The sequence below is a fragment of the Gobius niger genome (genome assembly GCF_951799975.1).
Source record: "Gobius niger genome assembly, chromosome: 20".
Lineage (NCBI taxonomy): Eukaryota > Metazoa > Chordata > Actinopteri > Gobiiformes > Gobiidae > Gobius > Gobius niger.
This window is the reverse complement of record NC_136871.1, coordinates 18,571,168-18,592,586: the sequence shown is the minus strand read 5'-3', so window position 1 is coordinate 18,592,586 and position 21,419 is coordinate 18,571,168. Positions and strand designations below refer to the sequence as shown.

Sequence of the window (21,419 nt, the reverse complement as noted above, 5' to 3'; positions counted from 1 at the left end):
TTTTGATTGCTTTGTCGCTCAGTAATAGAAATGTCTTGAATAAATGCACAGGAAATTGTTGAGATATTGAGAGCGTATGTTTTGTTACCTTCCAAAGATCAATTTTGATATTATCTGGTGGACGATATACCATCCACCTTTAGTTCTCACACAGACTGTTAAAATTCTGCTCAAACCTTTAGGTAAATGGTGTTATTTTTGCTGCAGGATAATAGTTGCTGTTCGGGGACTGCAGATACAATTTAATTTACACTTGCATCAAACAATCTTCCAGAGGTAGAGGTGTAAAGAGAGAGTCTGATAAGATCCAGTGCTGGTAATGGCAGCGGTGGGACATGGACATGCATTAGTGTAGCTGTAGGGGCACAGCTTGACTTTTAGTGCGCTCTGGACCACACACACAATTCATCTGTGTGACCTCCGGCTGCAGATCCATTAATGCACAGTACATGTACAGCACCAGGTGTTATCGATTCATTACACTCTCCCTAGAACTAAGTGAAAACACTGCAATGGCTAAGAACCCATGATTATAAAGTGAAAACACATGTCACTCTGTCAGTAAAATGAACCAAGACAAGATATTACTTGTATTACAATAGACTTACAGTGCTTTGTATCATTTAATCAAACAAAGCCTCGTGTGGGACATTAAATGAATACACAAATAAAAAAACATTAAAAAGGAATGAAAAAGAATAGCTTAATAAAAAACTATGCATTCGACCCTGACTTTGAAATGGCAACAAGGCAAAACTGGACTTAGGACATCATCCTGAGGTTCTTGTATCGATTCAAAATGTAGTCAAATTAATTTCAAGTATTTTAGGGGAAATATTCATGGCAGTGTCTCCCTTTTATCCTGCACTAGCATTCCTGGTGTAAGTGGACTCATCTTGGCTTTTAGAGCAAAGACGGAGGCCAATTATGATAAGAGCCAAGTCATATTCAAAATTTGCTCTGCAAAATTCAAAAACGGCAGCAACAACCTTCGTGCTGCCATTCTTCTAATCAGCCGACAGTCAGCACCTCCTCTGTGCTCCTCTCCCCTGGCACCCCCGTTTATAAACACAGTTCCACAGTTTACTGGTTATTTGCTTCTGAAGCTATTTTTAAAATCACAATAGTCGTGTTCTACTTAAGATTCGGGATGAATCAGGGTTGAATTGAACTGACCTATGAATAATACAAATCGAACACCCCTATAATGAAGTAAAAATGTATTTAATCAACAATAGTCTATCAGTCTATAGTCAAGTGAAAGCAGCACCAAAGCCTTATTGCAGAAATTATTATGGCAGCGATCTGCCAGGTTTATCGGTAAGTAAACACACAAAAGGATATGTGGAGAATAAAGCTCCACTCGGTTTGATGCTTAAGCCGTTTGGGGATGAAAGCGCACACTTGACTGGTCAGCTAAAGGTTCAAAGTCCTATTGACAAACAAACTAAGACGCTGACTTTGATCAGGAGCTACTGAGGCAAACACGTCCCTGTCCCATCCACATGCTGCACATGGAAAACACTCATTATTTTACAATATTTCATTGTCTCATTGTCGAGATCATTGTTGCTTCAAAATGGTATGATCAATGCAGGCCTGCAGTTATGATCTAATGAGTCATGAAAGCAAATCAATCATTAATAGATTGATTTAGGTCTCCACTCCTGACGTTTTATCGACATTTAAATGCGTAACACGGCCTTTCAGCCTTGTGCTTCTCAAAACCCACTCAGCACTTAGGCCTTTTCACAGTTCTCATCATCTTTGATATTCTTCTCAGATGTTTTTTAGATCACAAATTAAAAGCACATTTGAGGCCTTTTATATTGCAAATGTCCTTCAACACTGCACGAAGGCTTGTTTGTATTTTTCTTAAATTGTAAGATTTTCCGCGTGAAAGCTATGGGAACTTTAATCTGAAGAATAGTTACATGTAGATTTCCTGCTGTGCAAAGGTAGATTCATGACGTATGGACTATCATTTTTAAAATGTGGTAATAATGTGAAAGGACTGAGCCAGAGAACATAAAATGAATGGCAATGTGCAATTATTACCATTTTTATAGGCTGCTAAAATTGTTAATTTAGTAAAAGATTCTGTTCCCACCGCTCTACTTGACATCAACTAAACTCAGTATTGTTGCAAAGTGACAATGGTTTATGGCATCTTTAAACATCTGTTACTATATTTTCTTTATTTTTATATTCGTATCACTGTCATGCACTCAAAGGCAGGTGATTTTTATTTGATCTATGAAGGAAATCTTCTCCTGACAGCTATCCATCAGCCACTCTTCACACATCCCCTTAAAGAGGCCTAGCACCTGTCAAGTGCAGAGGCTTTGTGTTCTCTGCCCTGTGCCCTGTGATTGATAGGAAGTGAAGCGCTGGGCCTGCTGGGGTTATAATTCCTGACATTACCAGCAATACTATAAAACTAGTTGCTCGTGGTCATGCAGAGAAGGGGGGAACAACTGGATTTGTCCAGGCACATGATTTATTGATGTCTCTTTACCATGAAGAAATGTGAAATGACACTATCTTCTATCAAGGCCAACAGACACATTAAAGAAAGAACGATTCATTGAAGAAACATTGACTGCTTCTATTTATATACTGATCTGTCAACATTTGTATTTACTGTTGCTGTTTTTCCATTTGTCTTCAGTAAAGCGGTCATTAACATTTGTAGCTTACATGTTAAACATACAGTCAATGGCAACAAAATCTCATAATTCAAGTAAATCCTCTGCATTAGCACAGATCAATATACTTAGAACTCTAGATGAAAATGAATATTGAATCAATGGACAATCTCATTTATCAGTTTAACTTGTATAGTGAAATGTCTCATGAAGATACAGATTTAGGAATGTTATAATTTAGCGTTACCGTGGATATCCGCCATGTTATGGGACTGTGCTTACAAACATTGTCCATAGATTAACATTAGCTAAACATGTCAAATCACTGCTGGCCACTGTTGTGTCGAAATACTTTTAAACGAAACAAAAAATATTTTACATTTTTAAATATTCATAGGTTTATTATTATGGAATCTGCCAAATGAAATGGCTTTTAAAGGTGCATTATGCAACTTTTTATGCAAAAACAAAAGTCGATATCTGTGAGTATTTGACCTAGTCGTGATCCAGCAGCTATGAGTGGTCAGCATGGTGTCTTTACTTTGAATCACGGTGGTCTCGACGCCGCTCTCGGGATCAATTGTTTTGTAGGTTTTCCGGTGAGAGGCTCCGTCAGCAGTGAAAACCTTCCAAACAATTGATCCTGGAGCATCCTAAAGACCACTGTGATGGAAAGGAAAGGCGCCATGCTGACCACTCACACAGCCACAGGCCAAAATCACACAAATGTAAACTTTTGTTATCATCAAAAGTTGCATAATGCCCCTTTAATATAGAAAGAAATCTGAGTAAAATTGATTTTACTTTATGCCCTATCATCCAGCCCTCGTTCATACAAAAGTTGATGTATGCTGAATGCTGTTCTGGTCACTTAAGACTCCATTATTCATTCATCCCTTATACATTGTCCAGGGAAACACTTGAGCCACAGTCACCCTGGGGCATGATAGCTAGTCTACCTCAATCATTATGACCGAACTGTCAGAAGGCATCATAGTCTCAATACCGTTTGTGGTCATGTGGAGAAAATAACCCCTAATGTTTCTTAAGTAAGTTCCTCGTGACGTCAGTGTGTGCAAAAAGCCCAGTGTTTTGTTCTCCTGAGCCAGATTGTTTGTGGCACCATCGAGCCACTCCACAGAATGATGTTAACTGTCCAGGAAGCGCGGGTAAAGCCCCTCCGGCGTACACAAGCCACCTCTGCTGCCTCTCGGTGGGAGGCGCCCGTGCCCCCCGCCGACTCGCAAATCAAAAAAAGGTCCAAGTTCTGACGGGTCCTACCAGCCACCTGGACCCCTGCATGTCTGCTCCTCTGTTTCTGCTTTCCCGTGGCTGTGTGCGAGGCCATGAATTATTAACCTGGCTAAAATAAAAAGCTCTACTCGGTCCAGGCCTCCTGTAGCAATGAATAATGGAGGAGGGAGCTCAACTATAGGCGTTTGGTGAGTCAAACATGGGGACGTGATGGATGGCTAAGGGCGGCATTTCCACCCCTCCCCGCACCACAAGCAGCCTCTTCAGGTCCGACCACACCCCAAACTCAAAACTCACGTCCAGATAAGCTCCATTAATCCCGGCTGGTGTCAAAGAATTAGCTGAGCATCCCCTGCCTTTGCGCATCTATTTCCTGAGGGGAGTTTATTTGCTTATTTTTCCTCTTGCCTTTGTTTTGCTTCTCACTGACTCTTTTGAAGTTCTGTGCAAGCCTGTTTTGATGTCTCAAAAGCAGGAAGTCAACCCGGTCTGTTCGCTCCTTCAAAAACAGCAAATCTCCACCTTAGCACGCAGGCTATATTTAGTTGCATACTCCTTATATTTAAAACAGTATATTGGAATGTGCTTCAGCTTTTGTCAAATGATATCAGGGAGAAATATATGCAAAGCAATGTTACCGGAGCCGGGATATGATATAAGCTCTACATGATGAGCTGTCACCATGTCCCATTGTTTAAAGGAATAAACACCGTTTTAAAATACTGAGATATGTGCTTACCTTAGCTTAGACAAGTTGATGTGTAGCTGTCTGGTATTATGTCACGTAAACACAGCACAGACGGCTTTAGCATATAGCCTCTCCTCCTCTCCTCTATGGCCCCAAACAGGAGTGAAGTTAGAAGCAACCAAGCTCTTCCAGGTTTTCCCTATTTAAATAATGGTTACATGAGCCTTTACACGATTCAAGTAAAATTAAACGATTTTCTAAGCAGGTAAAAAGGGGAACTACATTGCATTGCCTTGCAATATAGTAGTATAGACGTAGTAATGTTACTACTGTGTGACTATGGATCGTGTAAAGGCTCATGTAACCATATTTAAATAGAGAAAAACGTGGAAGCGCTCGGTCTTTTCTAACTTTACTCCCGTTTGGGGCAATAGAGGAGAGGACGAGAGGCTAAAGGCTAACGTGCTATGTTTAGCTGACTGAGACCAGACAGCTGCACATTAACTCGTCTTAGCTAAGGTAAGAACATATCTCAGTATTTAAAAACAGTGGCCTCTTCCTTTAAACATCGGCTATTCGCTGTATCTTCACCACAGAAATCGCCAGTGAAGGACTATCTCCCCATTTGGCGCAATAGTGACTTCTGACTTGTAATTTGTGTTCGTGATGACTCTCGCTTCACCATCCAAACAACCAATTTATAACAAGTGCGTGTTGTTATATCGAGTTACTGCGTAGCTCCAGAGAGCATGTATATGTGTATTTTCGATCTCATTATCTTCAGGAGGCGTGCGGGCTATCCGGGCCTGCAAACTGATTGGACGTAATAGTATGCAGTGGTTTCATGCGGAAACAAGACAAATGTCTGGTTATGTAGCATAATCTGGCACATCATGTTTATTCATGAATCATCGTGACACTTAGTATTCAGTTTTGTATCGTAAACACACTCAAATCTCTGCAACAAAAGCGTGGTGTTATTGCACTGTTTATCGACGAGGACAGCAAACCACATTTTAATTGCTATTAAGCTTTCCGACAAATTGTGGAATCGCTAGTTAATTGCCATTTGGTGCACTAATGCAAAATGACATGGCAGAGGTTTGACTTAATTGTTTAATAAATGTCACAGTGTCAGAATAAGACACATTCTCACACTATTCCAGTTAATTCTTTGAGACTGATAGAATGTAATACAGCAGTAAATTAAACTAAGATATGCATCAATTCATCTCCAACTCAACAGCCATAAAATCGTCTCTTAACAGTCGTTGTGCAGGGGCTGGACTGATACATAACAACGTATACAAAGATGTTGAAAATTGAAATTGTGGTGTGGTTTTCATTAATCCAGCCTGGTGTTACATTTGGTCCGAATTTGTCTAAAGCTCACAGCACGACAAGAGATTTATAGATGAATCTCTTGATCACACCCTGCTTAGCCAACGATTCAAGTCCAAAAGTTACATTGCTATTTCATGTGAGGCGTTTTGACACTTTTGCATTATTCTCCGATGCTTATCCTAGCTGCAATTAGTGAATGTTTTTTATGCAAATCATATCTAATCACAATCTCAGAGCAATGTGGCGTGTCTGTAGTGATCCTTGTGGAACATGATTCAAAGCCTAAAGAACAAAGTGCAGGACCGACTTGCAGAATGGTTGAACTCAGCTGCAGCTCTTTTGTGCTCTGATCGTTTGATGAAACTCTTCACTGGCTCTCCCTTGTGACTCCTCCTCCTCCTCCTCCGAGGCCTTCCCCTGCTCCACTCTGCGCTCGACTCAAGTGAAAAACATTTCCCATTCATCCGTCGCTTTCATTTTCTTCTTTTTCAAACACTTGTCGAGCACTTTTCAATTATTTAAGGGTCATGTTTTGTCATGTCTCACAGTCCTCCTTGTTAAGCGCTGATAATCTGGAGTTTCACAGCGCCGTGACCTCAGTGTACTCGGTATGTGTTAAATATAGATCCTCACCTTGGTCGTCTTAACTTTGTTTCCTGTACTGCAGCTCCATCCTTTGAGATCTGGCAACACTTTACACTCCTCGCCGTCCATGCACGGATGCATCTGGCACCACCACTTCTGTGCAACTATTGAGGCTGTAAAACCACAAGAAAACAGGAACACTGTTGAAATATGATCCCAGTGAAATAGTCCAAGACATTGTAAGGCTTTGAACCCACAAAAAGATTTTGTCTGCAGCACTGACTGGTGTATATAAAGATGGAAACCTATATTTAGAAAACCGGATACAACCAAAAGCACTAACTTAAGAAATGTTAATATGATCTGTCAGTCAAACCTACTTCTGTAGTGAAATATGATGAGAAAGACATCCAAATACTCAAAATAGTTTCTGCCTTTTGGGATTCTAAGGCTTAAATAAATCAATATGGCTGGGGCAAAATATCAGATATCAAGTGTTGCAATACTTCCAATACTTGTGTTTGGAGGCATTTTTATCATGCACTCCTTTGTTTTCCAGTAGCAGCACTTTGTTACATTTTGTGAAGATGCACTTTTCAGTTCTTAACACTTCAATAAATGTCAGATGGCATTTGGTTTATACATTTTGGACACAGAACCGTTTTATTTTTACACATTTTAAGGTAAACCATACTACCATAATTACTTACTGTATACTTATCCCTGAGTATCGTGACATGTATTAAACAGGTCGTAGTAATATCTTCAGAATTCCTTAAAAGTAAAGATATTACTGCGCGGACGTCGAAGTGCTTCTAAGGTGTTTTTACGCCTTACAATATCGTTCCCCTTTGTATCCGCTTAGAAAATCAACATGTTTAATTTTGTGTGACTATATTTGGATCAAATCAATGCTCACGTGACCGTATTTAAATAGGGAAAACGTGGAAGAGCTTAGTCACTTCTAACTTTACCAACAACATCTTTGGTCTATTTCCGTGACTGAGGGCAGGCAGGTACGCATCAACTTGTCTAAGCTCAGGTAAGGACATATCTCAGTTACGGTTGTTAAAAATGCTACCTCACTTTCTCTGCAGTCTGCACAACCCATTTTGTTCATTTTAGACAAATTCCCTTTTAGTTAGATAGATTTAATTACATGATTTAGGAAAAAAAAGTAAACAAACGTAAAAAAAAACAACGTAACAGCCAATTATTGTGTCTAAGAGCAGAGACCTGTCATGCTTGGCTCACATGCTCAAGATTACAGGTCTTGGGTCAATGTCAGCTCTGGTGTGAGTGGGGATTTATCTAACATCGTTTGTAAAGGCTGCAGTGTGGATGGGAATGTCAAGGTTCTCATCACTTTCTCTGAGACAGCCCACACCGGAGAAACAGCCACGATTTTAGGAGAACGCCTGCTGTCAAAAACATAGGAAGTTCATGTCAAAAGTATTACATGGAATGGATGAAGATTGGATCAATTCAGTTGTAACCGAAGTCCCTTTTGACATGATATTAAATGACCTGACCTGCTGCGTTTTATTGCACACAACTCAAGAGGGGAGATACACAGGAAGTCAATGGCAGTGTGGGAGATGGCGTGATTTGTGGCTGGTTATGTTTGAAGCAACAACAGCGCAGCTCAAGAGGAAGCTGGGATCTTGCGTGCAAACAACGGTGCGCCAGTGCTTTCCCTGGTAGCCTGAGGGCGTCGCTTTGAATAAAAAAGGGAACGGCTGATGCGCAGTGTGCTACAAGCAGCACTGACTACAAGCAGCACTGACTACAAGCAGCACTGACTACAAGCGGCACTGACTACAAGCAGCACTGACTACGAGTGGCACTGACTACAAGCAGTACTGACTACGAGCGGCACTGACTACAAGCAGTACTGACTACAAGCAGTACTGACTACGAGCGGCACTGACTACAAGCGGCACTGACTACAAGCAGTACTGACTACGAGCGGCACTGACTATGAGCGGCACTGACTACGAGCGGCACTGACTACGAGCGGCACTGACTACAAGCAGTACTGACTACAAGCAGTACTGACTACGAGCGGCACTGACAATGAGCGGCACTGACTACGAGCGGCACTGACTACGAGCAGCACTGACTACGAGCGGCACTGACTACAAGCAGCACTGACTACAAGCAGTACTGACTACAAGCAGTACTGACTACGAGCGGCACTGACTACAAGCGGCACTGACTACAAGCAGTACTGACTACGAGCGGCACTGACTACAAGCAGTACTGACTACGAGCGGCACTGACTACAAGCAGTACTGACTACGAGCGGCACTGACTACAAGCAGTACTGACTACGAGCGGCACTGACTACGAGCGGCACTGACTACAAGCAGTACTGACTACAAGCAGTACTGACTACGAGCGGCACTGACTACAAGCAGTACTGACTACGAGCGGCACTGACTACGAGCGGCACTGACTACAAGCAGTACTGACTACAAGCAGTACTGACTACGAGCGGCACTGACTATGAGCGGCACTGACTACGAGCGGCACTGACTACGAGCGGCACTGACTACAAGCAGTACTGACTACAAGCAGCACTGACTACAAGCAGTACTGACTACGAGCGGCACTGACTACAAGCGGCACTGACTACGAGCGGCACTGACTGATGTGCAGTATGCTACAAGCAGCACTGACTACAAGCAGCACTGACTACAAGCAGCACTGACTACAAGCGGCACTGACTACGAGCGGCACTGACTACAAGCAGCGCTTCCTCTTCGCGCCCCTTCTGTACATTATCATCGCTCGCAGCCTCGTGCATCTTCTTCAGGGCTCGCAGGACAAACTACAAACTGTTTCTCCCACTGTGAGTGATACACTGTCCATCTCCGGACTATATCCATGGGTCCCGCTCTAGCGCTAGTATTACAGAGCGCTGGGAAAACTACACGCTGCAGAAACATGATCGAGGCAACAGTATCAGCATATTCCAGTCTAGTACGGTCTATAGGAGGTAAAGCATGGAGAGGGACATCTGCTGTGCTTAACATCGCCATTGGAGTCCAGGTATGAAGCTAAAGATTGCACAGCTTGCAAAAGTCTACAGTCTGCATTTAGAAACCGGGCCCTACGTGTTTTCTTCTTTCTATTATAGAAAAAATAGATATATAACAATCTAATGCATGTAAATACACAGGCGAGTCCAAGCACCAAGATGTTTTACGGCAGAGTTGGATGAGGCACATGTTCCTGGACATGAGCAAAACATGTCACTCTAAGAACAAAGACACAAGACTCTTTTGGATAAAGAGTTGGTTTGAATGGTTGGTTTGAATGAGGGGTTAAGGAGGCCGTGTATGAAAGATCTGTGCGCTCCGCCAGACAAGAAGGACTGTTGCACCAGCTGTTGCACACCTGAGATGTTTTGAAGGGTGCCTCGGACATTGGTGGTTTGGCTTTTAGCCATGTTGTCCAGGGCACCCTTCACCCTCCCTCCACGCCCTTGTCTATCTCTGGGGGTTGTGGCAGTCATCAAAAGCTGCCATGAGGAAGTTCTCTAAGTGTGAAACATTGTCATATTTCAGAAGATTTCAATAACCATCTGGATGACTGAGAATTTATACCACAGCAACACCATTTTTAAAATATATATATATATATATATTTCACATAATGAACGATTGTCAATTTCCAGATGCCCAAGACTCCACACACATACCGTCTACACAAGATGGTGCGGCTCTTGTAGTCCCTGCGACCTGTCCGGGGAAGCAGGAGCACTTGACAGTCTGGGATCTCTCCTCGATCTTGTTCTTGTTGCAGCATCGGTGAGCAGCAATTACCTCACAGGTGCCCGCCTTCACATGAACTGGAGACAGACGTACACACAAGGGGGAAAGGGGTGAGTTAGCCCAAAGCAAAGATGATGCTTGACAAAATGTAACAATCAGCCTCAGAGTGAATGGAAGCATTAGGAAACACAGATAGATATCATTCAAGGCCAAGATACGTTTGTGCCCACGTCACTCCTATCTGAAATGGGTTGATGAAGAAGGACAATATTCCAAAATTGAGAAGAAATTAATTTTGTGTACAAACCACAGTGTCAACATGAAAATGCATATTATTCTGTTATAGTACATAGAGTGTAAAGTACATACATTTGCATTGCTTGTATGTGAAGAACATAAACATCTTTTAGTAATTTAAAATGTACTGTGAGCACTTTAAAACTGTAATATATTCTGTATTAGTAGCTACAGCTATAAAAATGCAATATGTTTGTATTACACATGTTTCAAAAATGCAACTGAGTTACACTACACGGTTGCCACCGAGCAAAAACTGCAGATTTCCTTTTCCTTCTCTTTCCCCCATTCTTTCTGTTTTGTTATGACGACTTTAGCTACACACAACTGCAGATCTTAGACACCAGTGTATGTTATTTGGCGGGAGTTTGGCTTTGTTTTGTTCATACAATTAAATGCTCTTGTAGCACAAGTTAACTTAAATTGAAATGACCAATATAATCCAGTAGTTTCAAATTGTTATATTCCTTAGTTACTTAAAAAAGTAATATATTTTTGTAATTTGTTACTTTTGTAAAACGTTATCCCAACACTGACAGTGAGCTTACCCAAATGGAACCACTGAAGCAATGACGATTATAAAACGGCAACAAAATCTTAGACAAGGACAACAAATTCAGCATTTTATTCATTGCCATTTTATTTGGACGTGTATTGAGCAATTTGAGCAGCTGGAATACAAATACATCGATGAGGGATTACTGGATGAAAAGATGAGCCCACTATGGCTGTGCATAATAAATTGATCTTACACGTGGAGCCAAAGCCCAATGATTGAGTTATAATGCCTACAGAGACTGGTATAACCATAAACAATAAATACAAACTCCATACATCAATTTTGTCTAAGTATTTCGTATTAAATCAGATCCTCAAATAAATTGCACAGACCTGGTTTGAACTCGATTAAGTGCCCGGTCAGCAGCTGAGCAAATACACCAACTGTACTTGTAATTTCCCACATGGATCAGCCTAACTGCGCTCAATATACAGGGGCTTCTTGGACAATCAACTCTGCATTATGCATGGAGACCCAGAGAGGCTGTTCATACACCGCTCAACACAAACAGACACGTCTTTGAGGAAATGAGATTCTGCTCCTTTATGGAGTGTGCGACTACTTGTAAATATAGTAGGAATGAGAAGTCAATACTCCATTGAACCTGGAGTCTGATTGATAATTATTGGTGTCAACTTCAGGTGCACGTTCAGCTATTACTAGAGACGCAAAAATAAAACATTTGTATGACTTTGATTAACTCATGATATTCAACATTTCCTTCCCCTGTGAGCTAGCTGTGGCTTGCACACTTGCATAACCATGAGACATAAATGGATTACATCCTGCACATTTCAACTCAAAGAAAAAGGACATTCAGATTACACCTAAAGTTAGTTTGTAGGTTCATTTCTTCATCCAGATCAAGATATAAATGTTAAAACACCAGTCTCTTACAACTCAACAGGTGTTTTGAGTTCTTCCAATAACCAACCAACACTGATCAATATTTGATGTTGGATTCCCACCACCCCTAAGCATTAAAACTGGGGGTAATTCGCTCTCTACACCATAGGGCTTGTGTGGAGATTCTCCACACAAGGCAAAGGCAAAGAGTAAAAGAACAAATGCACATTGAACATAGTTTAAAACAGTATGGTGACTCACAGTGGGCCTTAACTAAAATCTAAAGTAAACAAGTCAAAAGAAAGGATTGCAAAAAGAAACTGGAATATATAATAACACAGTAGCATGTGGTGATCCCTGATGTTTGCAAATGTCAGAAAACTTCAAAAGTGTCCTCTCAAACCTCAAATCCCTGTATATTTTAAACCCATGTCCACATGAAAACAGCGACAGGTACATCCTAAAGACACCACTTGACCGAACACCTCTGGAGTAATGTGGATGTTATGTATTCTGTCCGGTGCAGTGAGGAATGTGGAGATTTGAACACTGGTGAGACCGAGCAGCCTCTGCACAAGTGAATGTACCAGCACAAACAGCCCACCTCCTCTGAGCCGGACTCAGCAGTGTTTTTACACCTGCGGAAACATCAACACAGCTTTCAGGACATCGATGTCCATGTCCACACACTGGGGAGGGAGGAGAGGGGATGTGGGGAGGCCATCTATGGAGGCCATCTATGTTAGGCCCTGTCCATACGAAGTCAAGCTGAGGACCAAACGCAAAGATATTTTATCAATCCAGTGTATCGTCCATACGAGCCCGGCGTTTTGGGGGTTTGTAAATTAACATTTTTCAAACTAGGTCCCAGAGTGGAAAGTTCTCAAAACGCCGTTTACATGGCGCCGCTGTTACGACGTCTCCGCAACTTTTTACTAAAACAATGACATCACAGCTCCAGAGTGGTGTCTGTCATTCATAATCTACTGACCTCATAATGGATTTTACTCATGGATCTATGATGGTTTTACTCCACTCCTCTTTGCTCCACTGCAGTCCACAAGCCACAGGTGACAAGAAGAAAAACACGGCCGAGTCAGTCTGTGTTTTTGGACTGACAGTAAAAGACTGTTCCACATTCCACAAAAGTGCACTGCGCATGCGCCCTCTACATCTTGTTCTACTATCTGTGTTAACGTCACAGCGCCTCACACAGGCCTGGAAGATGAATTGCGCCGTTTTCGAAGACCTGAGTCGACCCATGTGGACGCACACATTTACTGAGCTGACTTTGTGTTTTTTATCTTCGTGTGGATATAGCCTTAAAGTGGAGAAGACCTCTTTAAACAGGGGCGGTGGGTTAAGGCATCATTTCTCTTTAGTGCGGTGTAAAAGACAATAGCTCAGCAGTTGGTAAGTAAACATCTAGTTCCTCCTTAAACTGGGATTACACTTGACGTGTCCGTGAGCGGAAAAATTACACAGCCCCAAAGTGCAGACGACCTGCATATGATCGTCTGCGACACAGACGGACACAGGTGTAGCTAATGGGGCATCACCTGCAGTTGTGTATATGAGCCCAGTTGATTCCAGTGTCAACTCCAAGCTGATGATAATAGTTGGATGATTATCGGAACGTTTACATTTTCTGGTGGAAACAGTGGGATAATTTTACATGATTTGCACTATATATGAATAATAGCGAAACAAAGCAGAGCATGAAGCAAGTTAACACGAACAGTTCAATGTTCTGAACCCGGCAATCCCCAAAATGGCTCAAATCCGCCTGAAATGGCTGAGCATTTTTCAGTTCAACGGTGCCAAATGCACGTGTTACTTGAAATCCAGGTCATTTCTCGGTGGAGGAGCCTTGTTCTGAACCCCATCAGCTCCATCTCGACACATCTCCTTGAGCAACACAGTTAATCCAGTGACCTGGCCCTCAGCAGAGGACGAGGCTCCAATAGGGACGTAGCTAATGTACAACACACTCAAACAAAATGACTTGATCAGACCTGTTTATGGGTTAATTTATGTCTAAGTACATTACAATAACAATTACGCCCACACCGTTTTACCACCATTAAGCTGGATCACACGTCAATACTGCTTTCTATTTTGTATTCATTACTTTCTGTGAAGGCTCATTGCTATTCTCTGCACGATCCTGTTTTTACACATAACAATTGGATTTGGATGGCTCAGAATAAAAAAGAGAAAAAATCAAGAAAGTGGCTGAAAAGTTTTGACATTCCTTTCAGATAAGCCTTAATTATGCCTGTAAAGATTTTCAATTTGGGACTTGACTTGAAAATAGATTGGTGTGAGCTTCCATCTCACTATTAGCTAGCAATCCAGAAATCTCATCTACAACATTAAAAACATTTTGCTCCCAATCAATAAGGTGCTATTCACATTCCCACAAAAGGCAAGACAACAATTGCCGATTGAGTGCTTTTCTCTGAGTAGAAACTTACTGATGCAAAAACAGGTCAGGCTCCATGCCCTTGATGTGATTATCTTTAAGCCACCAGCACGCCCCCGGTCAAAGTTAATTTGAAAAGTTGGGATAGTCTGGATAGAATATTAAAACTTTGTTTAAGATTTAGATGTGTCTGGACAATAGGCAATCAAGCACGGTGTAAAGGTCCATGGAGACTATCTGTGTGTATTATTGAATTAAATGCAAATTGCACACTTTTGTTCTCCTAGGAGTGCGTTCATTTATGTAAGTTGCAAAACAAACAAAAGGATGTTTAAGCTCTAGTAAGACATATTATTTTCTTTGGTTATTACATGTGGGGCAAGCACAAAAGGACAAACATGTACCATATCATTTCAGTTTCTAGTTTTTCCTCTAACTTTACTCAATCAACTCTGAAGGTTTTTTTCAGCAGTGCACATAACTCCATGCCATGACCTGTAATTTGTTCAACCAAAGAACACCTGCTTCTGCAAATAATATAGCGCCCTAAGGTTTAAATGTGTCAGCTTATTCCTTGTTTGAATGCAGGGCATTTATCTTGAGAGCCTTTGTTAGATTTCTGAATGGATGGACTGGTTTATGCGCAATTAGGGCCTTTATGCAGCAGTAGCTCTACAGGTCCATAAAAAACAGACTTCAAACATGACCATTGCAGATAAGGCTGGGGTTTGTTGGAGCCTCAGCTGGAGTTGATCCAGGCTCTGGGCTCATTAAGGTGCAGGGGGCGGCAGGTGGGGGACGGCCCTTGTGGACACATGGTACTGATTAAAACTGGAGCTGCTGGTCAAGGTCATCGTCTCTAAGGACAAATCCACACCTCCATAACCTGGACAGGATGTGAGGTCAGAAAGTGCTGCCCGGTCAGATCAGACTGGTCTAGTTCCATATGATAGAAAACAAACAGCTGCACAGGTGTCGGGCTGGACAACCAGTGATGGTAGAAAATAGTTGAAAATGAATATTTTAAATTTGGAAGTCAACTTTTCAATGACTGATGATAAATAAGATCGCCTGAGTCCTGATGAGAACCAGGAAATACAACCATATTAGTCCAGTGTTCAGGTCTCTGCTGTGGCTTCCTGTTGCTCAGAGAAAAGGCTTCACAACTCTGTTTGTGCACAAGGCATAGCCCCAAAGTATGTAGTAAGTAGTATTTCTGACATATCAGGCGCAGTTTACAACAAAACAGCAGTGCGTTCTTATTCTTCTACACAACAACGCACATCATATTGTCTGACACCCGGCCAAACTGAAAACTCTGGAGGAGGTAGTTTCATGTCTCAGCAGGAGGCCGTTCTCAGCCGCTCTGCCTCATGTGCAGAACTCATGTCACGGCCCAATCTGAACATTGATTGGCTAAACTCACAATCTTATTATTTTGTGTTGAGAAGCTTCTCACATTGATCTGTAGTACAATAACGGCCTGCTGAAAATAACTTGCTATGACTTTAGAAAGCTCCAGAGTTGCCTTAAAAAGCAGTATAAAAAGTATGGACACAAAAATGGTCTTCCTCTGTGTACTCGTGGCCATAAAATCACATGTTAGGGTCACAGCGCCTTTTGCTGGACAAAGGCAAGGCAAGGCATGGCAAGGCAACTTTATTTATACCGCGCATTTCGTACACAAGGCAACTCAATGCGCCTCACTGCACTTTCAGTGGTTTTGTTGACACGCCACCGTTTTCATATGAAAGCAGATGACGAGACTGCTGTGTTTTCTTGGAGACTATTGCCATGTAAACGGCGCCTTAGTGTCACATGAACCATCAGGCTTTGAGAACCTCAGATTCCCAAAGTCAGGACTAAGCATGGGGAGGCTGCATTTCAGATTTCTAATAGTCTTTAATATAAATGATTCTTAACAGTGCAATAAAAAGCTGGCAGTATTTTACCTCCACTCTTTTAATTTACTGAATTTATCATAATACATTTATGTTTTATGGATTTTATTTCCCTCTTTATGAAGCCCCCTGCTCTGTAAAGCACGAATTACGTATGAATTGTGCTCTCCAAATAAACTTCAACCATCAGCCAATGAGCTAAAAAATATGCAAGTTAAATAAAAAACATGCTTTCATATTTTCAGACACCTGTGTCAGAAAGGTTGAAGCGGCTAAAACAGTGCTCTTTTCCTATCACGCATTTTGCTTTCACTCACATGTCCCGAGAAAACAAGGCCAGACAGGCCAATGACACTTGAACACGGAATAGCACATGCTTCGATGGCTGTAAAAGTTGTATGCACCCCCCGCCTGACACCACTGTGAAGGAGTGCCTGTGTGTGAGACGGGGGCACAGGTAGTGGTCCTGGCTGCTGCATAAATGGCCCCTAACACTACACCTGTGATCAATAGCATTCTATTAGAGCCCTTAGACTGTCATCAGTTAGAATCAGCCGCGCTCCCTCCCGCTGAGACAGGCAGGTGAACGGACATACAACACTAATGAAAACTGACAAGGGCCGCAGCCTTTCAGCCAATCAATACCACTCTGCTGCTCCACAATCATATTCATTGATCCCTAATTGATAAGAGCCAATAGACAATCACCGGTAACTAGAAAAAAAACACCAGTCTAAGCATTTCAACCATCTTTCTGCTTGGGTAAGCAATCATTTAGAATGAAAGCAATTTTCACTGTGGCTACAGCTTCAGCCATAATGACAGGTTACTGAAACGCTGCAAATGACCATAACAACAAACAAACTATTAATGTACAATAATATTGCTATTAAATACATTCTGATTTAGTCCCCTCAATAATGACCTTGTTGTTTTTTTCTCTTGTTTATCGTGATGCTTTATTTCACTTTTTTTCACTTCCTTATTGAACATTCGGGCACTGGATGAGAAAAAAAAGAACAAATATACAGTACTTTGAATATACTGTAATATTACTTCAGAACACTAAAACCTTCCCTCTCATTCCCCCCACTCTAAACGGCAAATGCATGCATATTCAAATGATTTAGAAAGAAATGAAGGTCAGACACAAAAACAAGGTCGTGGTGGTGTTACATTTGTCTCCTTAATATGTGAGTGGTGTTTAATTGCTGATCTCTGCAAATTTCACATATAGGCCACATACGATAAAAGGATACAGTGTGCCCTCACTCAAAATAAATCAAGCTAGGAAGTCCTTGAACAATTTCCACAGGAGACCAAACTGTAAAGGGCAGCACTGTGCGTTTTTCTTTCAGTGACACTTGTTGCCAGTCAAGCGTCACAGTCCCTGAGGATCACATCAGGTACAACATTCAAGTCATTGATGTAACATGCAGGTAGCTCTCGGCACGAATCAGCCTCATCAGTCCAGTCAGGCACAAGATACAGTGCACTGAAAGCTCACCGGGTACGGGGAACGATAACAGCTGAACTGCAAGTAAAGATTTTTGTCCATCAAGTGGCCTTGGTCTTTGATAATCTGGACATCTGCTCGACTGAGATCGGAGATTGTAATCATGGCTTGAGTTTTCAAAAGAGAATTGCTTGAAAAAGTGTACAGAAATAAATAACTGTACACACTATGTAACAAATTTGCTGCTCTCACATCAAAATCAGTCAGAAAATCTATGAAATATTTAGTATTTGGTCAAATCAAAGTAATAAAGTAGCTAAGGGCAAAAGCAGCTACAATACTGTATGTAAATGTTCAAAGTGCTGTATCATGCAAAATCAAGCTTTTAACCATGTTGTTATGCTATTTCCTTATCAAAAACACCCGCAGAGTGTTTTTTTTTATTTCATACACGCAGTTCTCAGCAATCCTCCTCTCCTGGAAAACGACTGGCTTGTGACACTCCGACATCACAAAGGAACAGAAGTGCTCAACATCTGTAATGTAATGCCTTACAGCCTGATTTTAATTTGTAAAACAACTTTTTCATTAAAATAAATAAATAAATAAATAAAAAGGAATGCTTGACGCTTCCGTGCTGCCCCTGCAGAGAAAACAAACACACCCTCTGACCGTCTGAACAGATGTCATGTATACACTGAAAGTTGTGAATAAGGAGCTCTTTCTAATCTATTCTGGACACGCCTGTTCTTTTTTCTACCTAACGATAATGTCACAGAGAAAAGTGCATTTGGCAACAAGAGGTGCAGGACTCTATTCAACCTTCCTAAAGAAGAGGCCACTCTCCAGACGTTGAAATTTCTTTCTGGGATTCAGCGACTATCAGCCAAATCATTCAAACGATTATTTGTAGCCTTTTTTTTTTAAACAAAAAAAATATGCAAAATATTTTTGGGGGACAGTTAAAAAAAAGGTCCTAGTTATAGTAAATATGCTACCGTTTCTATAAGAAACATCCCGGGCTTACCTGCCCCCTGATGGCCAGCCCTCACACCTGCCCAAGCAAACCAAGCTGCGCTTCCTGATGACATCATCACACATCGTTGTTTGTTTATGTCGGACCAAAGCATGTGCCAGGAGAATGTGAAATGCGAAAGGGAAAAAAACAATCATCACAGCGGCATGAAATAATACAAGTTTGCTTTGAGCTGCGTTTGTGATATCCATCTCCTCTGAAGAGTTTTCGACTTTCTGCAACAACCAGCCCTGGGCAAAGGATATAGAGGCTTCTAAACTTCAGTTCTCCTTTCAGCAAAAGGTGAGCACTTCTCAGTAGCGTTATCTCAAGAGCTACGTATACAAATTATTATTATATTATTGTTTCCGCGACAAATACAACAGTTATCCCGCTGCGTAGGTAATTCAGTCGATCAGCCACACTCTCACAAACCGCACAGGACGGACTTTCTATCCTTCGGATGGACAAGGGGGAGGGCATCCTCAATAAAAGTTTTTTTTCTAGATTATGCCAGTTTTGAAATCGCATAGTGTAATAATTAAAATATCATAACTGAATTTCGATTAATTGCACAGCCCTATGACCAAACCACACTTTCAAAACATTTGCAAAAAATGACTTCCCTCGATGTCACACTGATTAACATATGGTTAATAACTTTAGGAAATTGAACCAAAATCCGTCTTATGTAAAATGTTATTCCAAGATAAAGTATCACACCGCAGGCCACAGCGTCATCGTTTGCAGTCTGCAGATACACATAATTATATAGAACCAGTGCGTCTGTTACATGAATATGCAATAAGCACAGCACACAGTACATACAAACAGCAAAGACCTTTTGAAGCGCGAGCGAATTATGCCGCCAGAGGAAAAAAGTAAAGTTCACTGATGGTGTCTCCACAATAACTGCGGCTAAGTCAGATCAAAGTACAGTTAAATATACACTAAGCTTTCCTTAAGGGCCCGCAGAGCAAACACGGGAAATATGGAGACTGTCAGTGACCTATGAGCTGGAAATTCATAGTGAGCTACTCCTCGTGCAATTAGATCGCTGGAGGGAGACGTGAAATTTGCAATGAGCAAATTTGATGGGGTCTGAACTGATTTCGAGTTTGTAAAGCACGATGTTTTAAGTCAACATCTGATAACTTAAGCACTGACTCAACAAGAGCAAACAGAAATTTGAAGCCAGTGGCCCGAGGTCGATCAAACACACACACACACACACACACACACCTGACAAAGCATGTATGCAGTCATCGGGGACCAGAAATGTTCAAGCACATTAACGTCAAATCAAATCAGATGACATTGCCTTGTTGACAGGAGCAGCCTGACTGAAAACAAACATCTGTGATCACCGATGCATGAGCCAACACAGGCAGCTTCAAAATTCAGGAGACAGCAATAGAAGCGGTGACAGGAAGAACGAGTGTGAAGACTGATGGCGTGTGTAAGGTGCTGACAATGTGTTTTTACAGACTCCAAACTCGCAGATCAAAACACTGAGAACAACTCTGCACAGACAAGGCACCAGCCGCAAAAAAAAAAATGCAAGACAATAAAGTTGGTAAAGTCACTGAAAAACATTGGCATATGGCGTCTAGTATCTTATGAATAAAGCAAATCACAGTAAACAAGTAAAATAGTATTAGTATAGAGCACTGCTTCCTTGTGCGAAAAGTTATTTGTGTTTCTTGTGTTTTGTCCATGCTGAGCTACCGTAGTTCAGTTGTGGTCCTAACAGTCCCACAGCAAGTTAAACTCCACAGTGTTAAAGCTAGGGATGAGCAAAGTGAAGCTTCATGAAACTCGATTGTGCCGGAGCCTCGAATCACAGTTTGAAACAATCACTCCACACTGACGTCTTGTGGCAAAGTGTCATTACAACCGCATTTACAGCGTTTCAGGATTCAACCATGTTATTGATTCGTCTGTGAGTGAAATAAAACCACATTCTGTTTGATTTGATTTTCCATTAAAATATGGACTCTTCCTGAATGTGTTTTTGTTCTTACAGTGGTACTAGAAAATTAAATCAATGTCAATGTATCAAAGTCATAAATGTTTTTTTCCTCCAACTCAATGCTTCTTTTTGCTAATCTATTATTATAAAAGACATGTTAACATTAACAATCATTTTAACGCAAAGCTTAGTGGCTCGTTGTTCTGATTGATTGAAATTGACACTAAGAAATCTGTCAGAGCTGAGATTCGTACCCACGTTACTCAGACGAGCAGTGTTTACAAGTGCAGCAGCTTAACCAACTACGCCATCTGAGAAAACACTACACAAACATGGAGAGAGGTTTGCAAAGCCCTGTAGTTTGACCAAGGTCCCCCTAGTGACGTGTTTTTAAACAGCCGTGTTTCATGAAACGCTTCAGTCTGAGTCACGTGACATGCACGGCTTCGACACGGTGTCAAATCCCGTGGTTCAAGACAGCCATCCCTAGTAACAGGGATTTATTTTTCCCCAACAAAAATATCTGTCCGTAAGTATTTGTTTGATAGTCATCTTAGCTTCCATTAGATACCAAATTTAGTAATTAAGTCATGTTTCCAATTCGTAATTTGCAAGAAAATATTCAGCACTAACAGCTTTAGCATCCCTAT

General features: G+C 41.4%; 1 protein-coding gene across 1 annotated transcript in view; it reads right to left on the bottom strand.

Moving 5' to 3' along the window:
* Window positions 1-21,419, bottom strand: part of tafa3a (TAFA chemokine like family member 3a) — a 106,708-nt gene that overhangs the window by 3,288 nt on the left and 82,001 nt on the right. The window contains exons 3-4 of the mRNA XM_079578345.1: window positions 10,226-10,375; window positions 6,568-6,692 (exon numbers count right to left, since the gene is read on the bottom strand). Of these exons, the coding sequence (XP_079434471.1) occupies window positions 6,568-6,692; window positions 10,226-10,375 (275 nt within the window). The remainder of the gene's footprint in view (window positions 1-6,567; window positions 6,693-10,225; window positions 10,376-21,419) is intronic.